Here is a 10854-nt window from a genome sequence, read left to right on the forward strand (position 1 = left end):
TACTGAATAATAAAAACCTCCACATATAACCACATTTTAAACTTTGTTTCTTTGCACCCTTGTGCAAACACTGTGCCTGACTGGGAATTAATTTTAGAGGGAGGGAAAATAGAGAAATCTGTAAAGTTTGACTCCAAACTGTTTTACCTCAGTAAAATATTTATTTAAAACTGCGGCAGGGGGGGAAACAGTTTCTCTACGCACTTTGTAGGCTGCACTCGTGAGGAAATAAGAGCCTGAACGTACAATCAAAGCCTTTTATTTGCACTTTTAAGATACCAAAATAAAGTAATAAAAAGGTGAACAAAATACATGAAATAAAAAATCCTAGCAGTGATGTCTGACAGAAGATTGGACCCTGCGCCAGAGGAAGCAGCTCTGAAGGTCGCAGGGAAGCCCTGAGGTTCCTCCCATCGTTCAGCTCTAGATCATGGGCGAGTCGCAGAGCGTGCACGGAGCCTGAAGGATCTTCTTTATCCACTCTGGGTCTGTGGGCAGAGGAAACAAGCTGGGTTTGTAGATGAGGTTTCACAACACAGAATCATCAAGATGCAATGATGTTTGAGTTGAGAATTTGTTGGTGTAATGTTTGGATTAGTGCCCAAGGAACATTTTCCATTAACACAACACGGCACCAGTCTGGACTGGACATCAATTTATGAAAAAATGATTTTCACCAAAACCAGTGGTTCTTTCAGAAATCATATAGGCTAGCATTTAGTATCTCATCACACCACCTTAAAATATTTATAATATGTTACTTGCAACAGGATGTATCTGAAATTCCACCGAGTCCTGCTCTGATATAATAATGCATTAATTATGTGTTAATGACAGATGTGCTGCTGAGCAGATATAATGGAAAATTAGTAAAATCCTGTATTTGTTACGATGAAATTACATTTTATAACATATACATTATACAAGTTTTAATTAGATCTACAAGATCAGATAATCACACTGATAATCTGATACAGAGTAAAGCAGGACAACAACATGACAGAACATCAAGTTTTATTTTTAAAACAATCCCACTATAAAATAACCTGTTGTAGAAATAAGGAGTGGAGGAAACAGATCAACAGCAGTGCCACTCGCTCTGGTGCCAGTGAAGTTAGGGAAAAAAAACTGGTTTAGAGAGCGTCACTAGTTCGACCTCCTCTGCTACTGTCCAGTGTGACTGAGTGTTTGGCTGACAGCCTGTCGCCAGGCAGCACAGACAGAGCTGGACTCGTGCTTTTTTATGCCTCTGACGGTGGAAAGCATCAGATTTGGAAAAAAAAAATCCTGATTTGGGTATAGCAGCACATTAATCTTGTTACTGTGGGTCACTTGGACGGAGTTATTTAGGATAGGAGGACACACTGATCTCTCCTGTCATCCCATAGCGTTGCTGTCACACCTACACCTCCCCTGTGTGAAGCCTTAGTCACACACGTGTACAGAACATAGAGAAATATAAATAAAATACATAGAGAGGTGGTTTTCCCTCCTCCCCTTCTCTGATCGACCAGGTTTCATGTTTGCATGGCATTTGATTTACTCACCTGATTTTTTGGCATCTGCTCCTTTAAATCAAAATGTCTCTGTCTTTCTCAACATTCAAGACATTTTATAGGGACTTGAACGTGTAAAATTAAAACTAAGAATATGAAAAAAACATAGAAATGTGAAACAAAGTGGCACAAAGTTCACCGACTCCTGCAGAGTTCATATTTTCCAGGCTAGGATGAGAAACACACAGCTCTTGTGTTTCAAGGCAGGAAAGTGAGATGAGACTCATCTCTGCTTTCTAATAAACACTTTTATAAAAGAAAAAAAAAAGACTCTCGTTCCAATAATCATTCATGTTTTTCAGAATTACATTTTCAACCGACTCCAGATTCGAAAATGTCAAGCGATGATCTGAGCGGCGGAGTGGGATGAAGGCTTGACGTTGAAGGTGACAGGGGGAGACGGGCTGATCGAGAGTTGCGGCTGTGAAATGGAGGTGGAGGGAGATGGAAAGTGGCGCTTACCCTCAGGCTTTGGCAGTCTGGCTATGCTATCCAGCAGGAGGCAACGTCTGAACGTCAGTGTCTGGCAGGCCTGGTATGACAACACACACCTGGAGGAAACCAGGAGAGAAAAGGCATTAGAGAGCTGGGGCTGGCAGGGACAGAGACATGTACACAGACACACAGACACACACATGCACACACACACACGTCGGAAGTGGAGCAGAAACAGCTCTGAGGTACAACTGACGGGCACAGATTTCTCCCTCTCGGTGCCCACCACCAGAGGCACCGCGTCCTCGCTGGCGAGAGAGAGAGGGAGAGAGCGAGCGGGAGAGATGTTTGACAGACGATATTTATGAGACGACGAGAGTGGCGCGTGGGTAAATATCAAGAGGTGGGAGGCTTGATTACTGCTCTGTGAAGATAAATAAACCGTCAAAAGAAGCTCGTTTGGCATTAAGATTCAATTCATGTCCCGACTTCACGTCAACTGTGGCGTCTGAACCGGCCGAGCGCCTGCGCATCCTGCCGGGCCGAAGCTGAGAAGATTTAGAGATTTAGAAGATTTCAAACTTGAAAAAGAAAGAAAGAAGAAAGAAAGAAAGGAAGAAAGAAAGAAGAACAGTCAGTGTTACCTGAGCCACATGTGACCGTTGGAGCAGGTGGCTTGTTTGTGGTCGTTGAAGGGCAGCACGGCCTGACACAGGCTGCAGCGCTCCGAGAAGGTCTGCTTGTTCAGCTTGTTCTTGATGTGGCCGATCAGCACCTGAGCAGGAAGATAAACGCACAAACACACACAGACACACACACACACACACACAGAGGGTGTAAGTGAAGGCAAATCCACTGACACATTTTCCTCCAGCTGAAAAATCAGTGCTAATCTCATGAATCTTTGTGTCGAGCTGATATAAAACATTAATATCAGACGTGTACTGGCTGTAGCTCAACTGACTGTATCTTCACCTGATGACACACACACACACACACACACACACACTGATGAGCCAAAACATGACCACTCACTCAGTGCATCTATAGTTATAGCTCCACTAGGAGATTTAATTGGACGACTGTCCTCGTCCCAGTACACGAGCACAAGAAGGAATCGATTTATTGACCGAGGACAGGTGGTGATATGGAGCCTTCCAGTTTGTCAGTATCGCACCTTTTTGACCCGTTACATCACAGACCAAACAATCAACAGTTAGCTTGAGCAGTGAAGGCAAGGTTGGTTTAGAGTTGAGCTGTTTTTGGCTCAACCAGGAGGATTTGTGTTATCCTTTGAACTTAGATTTCTTTTGTATGAAAATCTTTGATTTATCATCTTCACACAACTTCTGTTTGTCTGTGACCTGACTGCACCCTCCTCCTCCTCCTCCCACAGTTTGGAAATTGTTTTACAGTGCCAATTAAAGTGGGTAGCTTGAGCAGTGAAAACAGGGACAGCTTTACACCTCTGTACATTTCATACATGAGTTCCTCATTTTTTTGTAACTGCCATCCTCTTCTGTTGCGTACATTGTTCAACTTTCAAGTGAAACTGTGCCAAATTCTATTTATTACAATTTCAGTCAGACTAATGTGTTTATATGCATTTTAAAAGTATTTTTTTGTCGAACTAACACAATGTCATGTAAGAAATACAGACCGCTGAGCCGTGCCAGGTTGAATTCATTCAAACGTAGAAGTGAAATCCTCTCTACCCACTCACAGTGGGCTGTGGGGGGACAAACTGAACTGAAGGAAGGTGATGCAACAAGTCTGATCTGTGGCAGTTTCACACTGCAACTTCCAAGATCTGCTGCAACCGTTCATGGCTGGTGTTAACGTGTCTTGGTCAAGCCCACCTCAGGCCCAAATTACTGGTGTAAATGTACTCTGAGACTGAGACCCAGTCTGTATTGTTTTGATTTATTCCTCTTTTAATGTTTTGGCAGGTCTTAGCATTTGAAAGCAGATATCATGTATGTTTATTTATATAGAGTGATGTGCAAAAGTATTTGCCCCCTTCCTGTTTTCTTACTTTTTTGCATATTTGTGATGCTTAAATGTTTATATCATCAAACTCATTTTAATATTAGACAAAGATAAGGTATATATAAAATGCAGTTTTAAATGATGATTTATTTTATTAAGGGAAAAAAGCTATCCAAACCTACCTGGCCCTTGTTAAATCATGAACTAACTCTGAATATTTTGGAAAGCTTAGTCAATTTCACTATCCACAACCAGGCCTGACCTGTTGAATTGAGAAATCTCTTCAATAGAGCCTGTTTGAGTGAAATGAAGTAGGCTGAGAGATCTCAAAATGCATCATGCCGTGATCTCAAGAAATTCAAGAAACAGATGAAAAAAAAAGGAATTGCCATCTATTAGTCTGGAAAGTGTTACAAAACCATTTCGAAAGTTTAGGGACTTCAAACCACAGTGCGTATATTTGTAAGTATACAAATATGCAAAAAAGTAAGAAATCAGGAAGGGGGCGTGTACTTTTACACAGCACTGTACACATGAGGTGTGTAGATTTGGTGCCACAAAACACAAACCACAGCAAATCAAAATAGTGTGTTTGGTCATAATAGTGCAATATTCTTGATAGAAAACCTAAAATGGCAATGATGTAATGATTTGTTTTATTACTTTTGAATTAAGCTTTTCATTTTTAAGATAATCTATGAACACTTTCTTTTTTAAAGTCACTTTTAAAACCATTTTTCTTGTCTGATGTTGTGTGGACTGTACAGCTGTGATATGCTACTCAATGGCATGAAGTGAAAACAGAAACCTGAGCAGGATGTTGGTGTCAGAAGCTGAGGTGACTAACTAGCAGGTGAGTTTTACCTCTGAGGCTCTGTCGTTGGTGTCTTTGGCGAGGAACTCCACCAGGCCGCAGGTGGGTATGCTGGTGTTCTGAGCCACCCAGGTGTTGAGGTACACCACCCCCAGCACCTTCTTCATGTTTTCTCTCATCAGGTGCGTCTCTACGGCGTTGATCCACACCTGCACCTCCGCCCTCTGCTCCGCCTGATTCTCCTGTTTCGCTCCGCCGGCCTCTCCGTCCTCTTGCGCCGCGTCCTCCTCCCTGTCCCCGTCCTCCTCGTCCCGCAGGAACACCTTGCTCTCCTCGTGCGTGGGTTTGAAGCGATTGCTCGGGGGAGGGGACTGCAGCGACTGGTAAAGCACCCGCACCAGGAAGAGCTTGAAACGCCACAAATAGGGCAAGTCTACTTCCTGGATCTTTTGATCGAGCTCTTCCTGCAGCGAAGCGGGGATGCTCTTGTTTTTCAAAATCTCCCACCTCACGATATCCAGCAGGTCGGCCAGTTTGTACAAGTTCTGCGTGGGAGACTTGAGCAGCAGCGCCGCCGCCATCTCCGGCGTTTTCAGGGTCACGAATTGAACCTGGTGGGTCAAGGTAACGGGATGGTAATTGTCCACGGGGCCTTGCGTGCTCACGATCGCAATATACGCTCCGTTCCGGCTAACGGCGATCCCCTGTATCCGCCTCCCCGTTAGGTTTTCGGGCTGCAGTATGACCTCTTGTTTGAAAATCAAAGTGTTCTCGGTAAACGTTGGCGTCAGCTTTTTTATCCAGCCATCCATGGAACACGTGTACACCGCGACAGGGTGGTGACTGACCGCCAGAGAGCCCACGGGCAGCGAGTGAAGCCCCGCCACGTGAGAGTTGTGCACGTTCAGTCCGGCGGGCGAAATCATGAGCAAGCACCAAAAGACGTAGCAGCCGCGGGAGGCCACGATGAGGCTGCAGCTGGATTTGTGGATGGGGTGGATCATCGGGACGCACTTGATGTTCTCCACGGCGATCTCGTCGCACTCCTTCCAGAGGATGACGGGGTGTCGGAGGGTGAAGTAGCCCTTCACCCCCGACAGGCTGACCGGCATGATCTTGACGGGTCCCACCTCGCTGCCGATGATCAGGCCGCTCATCCTGCGATCTCCGTTTTCGTACTCCCACCACGCCAGGTTGCTGGGTCTGGACACGCCCGATTCGATGATGTCGTAGAACGCGACGTCCTTGCCGTCCACAAACGGCAGCATTAACTTCCAGAGAACGAGGTCGCCGCTTTCCATCAAGACGGCCAGGAGGACCATCTCCATGTCTTTGCAAGTATTGTCCGGCTGAACCTGTTTGATGGTGTAAACGCTGGACCACTCCATCCTCAGTGGCGTCTGCATGCGGTACCGCCGCTGCAGCTCGTCGAAGTCCAGCAGGTCGGCCTCCGGAGGCTTGTTGTCTTTTTTGGCGTAGCCTCGCTGCTTTAGCCGCTCGCTGTACTTTTTGGTGAGATCGACCAGCATGCTCCACTCGAGGCGCTTGTGGCTGTTGTGAATGGTCAGTCTGTGGTCAAGTGTCAGGCAGGCCAGCAAACAACGTCCATGAGAGTCACAACCTAAAGGAGACCAACTGGCGTACTTTATCCCTTTTTGGACTCCTATCGACGGGTTGATCACCGAGTCGGCCTGGAACACTTGCCTGACAGTGGGGTCTGGGTGTGTGGTGAACTTCTCCATCATTTGGCGTTCTTCTGCAGTTGATCCCACCTTAAGGGTTACAACAACAACAAAAAACAAAACAACAACAAATGAGCAAAGTTTGCATTTCAGCATTAATCCAACATTACATGTGGTGCAATATTTAAAGCTGGACTGTTGAGGTTTGTTGAAAGATGGTGCCGACAGATTCTTTGAAACACAAATAAATCATCTTCAAAACACGATGATCTACTCTTTTTCACATCAAGGACCCTTAAAGGGAGAACGAGGAGTTTTGGAAAGCGAAGTGTTTTCACACTACATTTCCCATGAGCTTCCACACGCATGGTGAAATTCTTGGACGGGCGAAAGCGAAAACATTTGCCAAAAAAGTTTTCATTCATCAAGAATGAGATTTGGAGGTTCGAAGACGATCAGATACCGTCGTAGTTCCAACCATAAACGGCGATTCAGCAGCGTTATTCCCATGACCCGCCGGGCAGCGTCCGCGAAACCGAAAGTATGAAATGCTGGGCGAGTCGACCACTAATAGTAATAACAAAATAAGAAAGACTTAACAATATATTTATCAAAAATGGACCCTTTAACAAGTGTGGGTAACGTAGATTAATCCACATTAATATGAGACTCTTTTATAACCAAATACAAACTCCTCATTGTCCCTTTAACTGACAAATTAGAGCTTCAGAAAGTGTTTGAAACCCATAAACAAACTCTTCATTCATGTTTTGTTGTGATTATTTCGGCTGGAATCACAGTGAAAATAAATTAGCTAGCTGAACCCCCCCAAGATCCCACTCAAGGACCCAGAGCTCCTTGATTCTACTCTGAACACCGTTATTTTGAATCACAAGACACTGATTTTTTTTTTTTACTGCAATGGATATGATATGAACAGTCCAACAGCTGTTCAGATTTTAGCAGCATCTCTACACCAGTAAGAATCAGGTTTGCGTTACAGAGTGAAAGCATTAGTTCCAGTACTTGACTATAGACTGCGATAAGCACCTTAAGATAATATAGGTCAGTGGATAACGAGCAGGAAGAAAGTGCATCATGGCCAAACAAGCTGGATCAACTAAAAACCTGACATAGCAGTTACTCAGTGTGAAGTAACGTACTTGTGCCAACGGCTGTGAATGCTCCTGCTCCCTGGTCGCTAACCTTCCTATTTACAAGCTGTTGAGCATATCTATGAACGACAGCAGAAAACCAACTTTACCCTTCTGTCACTGTGTCGAGTGGATTATTACATTCAGCTCCGTCCAAAATTTTATCTGCCAAGTGGATTTTTGGAGAGGAGAGGAACCTATAAACAATCATGTTTACACTCTTGAGCAGCTGCGCAGAGACATATTTACCAGAGCAAAACAGTTTTCCAGTTTCTCTTTGCGTCAACATTTGTATTCCATCACTTTAATTATCTTTCTTTCGGTTTGGTAAATAATGAAAATACAGAGAGGACCACCACTGCCAACCTAATGGCACACTGGTGAGTACTAGCTTGGCTGGGCTTCTGAGGCGTGTTTACAGGAGCTGTTTGACGAGTACACAGATAGTTACTTGTTACAACACACTCACAGATGTCATTTGGTAATCACCTGTGTAATCATGAGACACATTTGTGTTACTTATTGACAATTCTATTAACTCCTACTTGTAGTACATTCAAGGATGACTTTACTTAATGTGTGACGAGTCAGAATGTGGGACAGTATTGATTGATGAAGGATCAACACAGTTTTAAAGTTTTTTTTAGATTTTGTTACAAGATGTTGTTCTATTTTATAAGATGAGATAAGATAAGATTGTCCTTCATTTGTCCCACAATGGGGAAATGTACAATAGCCTATATATAGGCCTATGTAGCTATATTATTTATAATATACGTAAAAAAAAATTCATAGACATGCTTGTTGTATCCAAGGACAGACATTTTCCTCGTTACAACAAATACTAAAATGGCTACTATAAACCAATGCATGTTCATGTTCTTATAGGCTAGTTCAGTTGTAGTTCAATGAAAACACTATTGTTGTTGTTGCTGCCTCAAAAAAACAAAGCTCAAACAGCCTGCATATCTATGAGACAGCAATGATTTCTGTCAGTTATTCTGAATCGATGTAACACATTCGTTACATTATGCTGAATAGATTTGTGAAGTTGTCCCTTGTGAGGGAGAAACTTGTGGGGCGGTTATTTTCAGTGGAGGGTCAGATTGGAGCCACAGACTGCTGTTTGTCTAACACTGATATAAGGTGCAAGGAAAACACTTCATTTCAGTCCATTGTCCCTCTCTGGCTAAAATAATGTCAATTTTTTTTTTACTTAATGTATCTAGCCTACAAAAGACAAAACAGCCTTTAGCCAAGTCAATTTTTTTTATAGGCTATCTACATTTCATATTTTCATAGTGAGTTGAGACGAGATGCATTTAATCTAAAAGAAGGGGTGAGTTAGAAATGTGTTAGGTTTCATCCAATATTTTGACCATCTTTCCATAATGGTCACAGTCAGACATGAGTTTAGTGTTTTAACTGGAAACTGAACGTGTCACAGCACCACAGAGAGGACGACTCGACAGTTCACCACACGACCTGTCTGTGTTTACTAACTTTACATTGTTTTTTACAGACTGATGCACGCGCTCTGCTAACGGTCACGTCGCCATCTGCTCCGCACGGCGAGGAGAGGACGTGTTGGTATTTACCCGCATTTTGTGGCCCTCGGTGGGGACAGGGATGGAGGTCCTGTGCAGAGTCAGGTCCTGTTTGTTGCTGTGGACGTCGCACACCAGCTCCATCAGCGCTAGGGAGCTGGTGGTGCACACGGCCAGGCGGTGGTCCTGCGACCAGGTGAGGGGCTGCAGCCCCGTCACCGGCGACATGAGAGTCACGACCGGGTCCCGCTTCACCGGCGCTGCCTCCGAGCCCGGGAGTAGACCGTCCCCCTCCTCCGGCTCCGTCTTGACAACAACATCACCGAGCAGTGCACTCGCCGCTTCTGGCAGACTGATGGCTGCCATGTTTTCTGTGCGGAGGAAGTGACGTCAGCGAAGGCGGGAGGAGAGGAAGGAGGGACTTCCTCCGCGGAGTTAAATAGTGCGCTGTTGTCAACAACGTTGTAAATTACATCTGTCAAGGCAGTTTGTCGTTTATGTATTTATATACAAGTGAAAATAACACATTTAAGATATCTCCCTGGAGTCAATAAATTATCTATTTTTAGACTATAGTTCTTGGCTGACATCTGATATTGACATGAAAATAATAAATTTTGTCTCAATTAGGTAGCTGTAAAAATCCCAAACCGGCTTGTCTAGTAAGATTGTCCTCTATCTACTTCCAGTCTATGATGAAATCCATTAAATCTCTGTAAACAATGAAAATAAAATTATAGGCTATTTTAGTTCATCACTGTTGTAGCCTACAAAAAAATCTGACTGCACTGGACACATTTGAGTGTAAACAGGACTGGCTGAGTTATTTATTAAACTCTCCTTGGTTCAGTTTTATCTGTGTAAATATCTCCAAAGAATCAGTCTTCATTTTTTTTGCATTTATGTGATGGTCTCTGTGTAAACCTACAGGAAAGAGCATTTAGTTTGCCCCCTCAGCACAGAACTTGCTCCAGAGCAAGATGAAACTGTCTGATCTCAATTTGAGGCCTTTAGTTCTTTTTTAAATGACTGACAATGTGAGACCATTTAGTGCCTGAGTTTTTAAATTGTTAATTGTTTCCACGGTGTCTGTCTGCAGTAACCTAATCCTGTCGTTTGTGAGTTTAACTTTCTGTTTGTCACTTGTTCTTAATGTGGTATTTTTTGGTGGTGTTTAAGGTTGTCTGTGTCTTGAGTGGCCCACACAGAGCCCTGAACTCAGAGGGACATCTCTGGAGAGACCTGAAAATGGCCATTAACTAATGTCCCCATCCAACCTGACAGAGCCTGAGAGCATCCGCACAAAAGAATGGCAGAAAATCCCTAAATCCAGGTGTGCAAAGCTTTTCATGTCATTCCCAAGAAGACTGGAGGCTGTAATCACTGCCAAAGGTGCTTCAGCTCTGCAGGGAGTAAAGGTGTTCTGTCAATGTGATATTCTGTTTTCACTTTGTCATTATTGGGCATTAGGTGTGGATTGATGTGGTAAAATTGAATGTTAACAACCTAAGCATCAGATTGCAACATAAAATGAAACGGGTGATAGGGTGTCTGAAGACTTAGTGCACTGTTGTATTGTTATGTAAAGATGACAGAGGTGCATGAGGTCATTCTTCACTTCACTTTTAATATCTATCTTTTTGCCATTACCCTGACAGACTGTCAGTTTGCATCTGA

General features: G+C 43.7%; 1 protein-coding gene across 1 annotated transcript; it reads right to left on the reverse strand.

The window, feature by feature from the left end:
* Positions 1 to 327: 327 nt before the first annotated feature.
* Positions 328 to 9543, reverse strand: gtf3c4 (general transcription factor IIIC, polypeptide 4; the record flags this gene model as incomplete). The annotated part of the gene is made up of 5 exons (XM_083984054.1): positions 328 to 488; positions 2019 to 2107; positions 2636 to 2766; positions 4845 to 6566; positions 9229 to 9543. The coding sequence occupies 5 exons, from the start codon at positions 9541 to 9543 to the stop codon at positions 424 to 426; spliced, it is 2322 nt and encodes a 773-aa protein (XP_083840180.1). The 3' UTR covers positions 328 to 423.
* Between the last annotated feature and the right edge of the window lie 1311 nt (positions 9544 to 10854).

This window comes from Trachurus trachurus, assembly GCF_905171665.1.
Source record: "Trachurus trachurus genome assembly, chromosome: 12".
Lineage (NCBI taxonomy): Eukaryota > Metazoa > Chordata > Actinopteri > Carangiformes > Carangidae > Trachurus > Trachurus trachurus.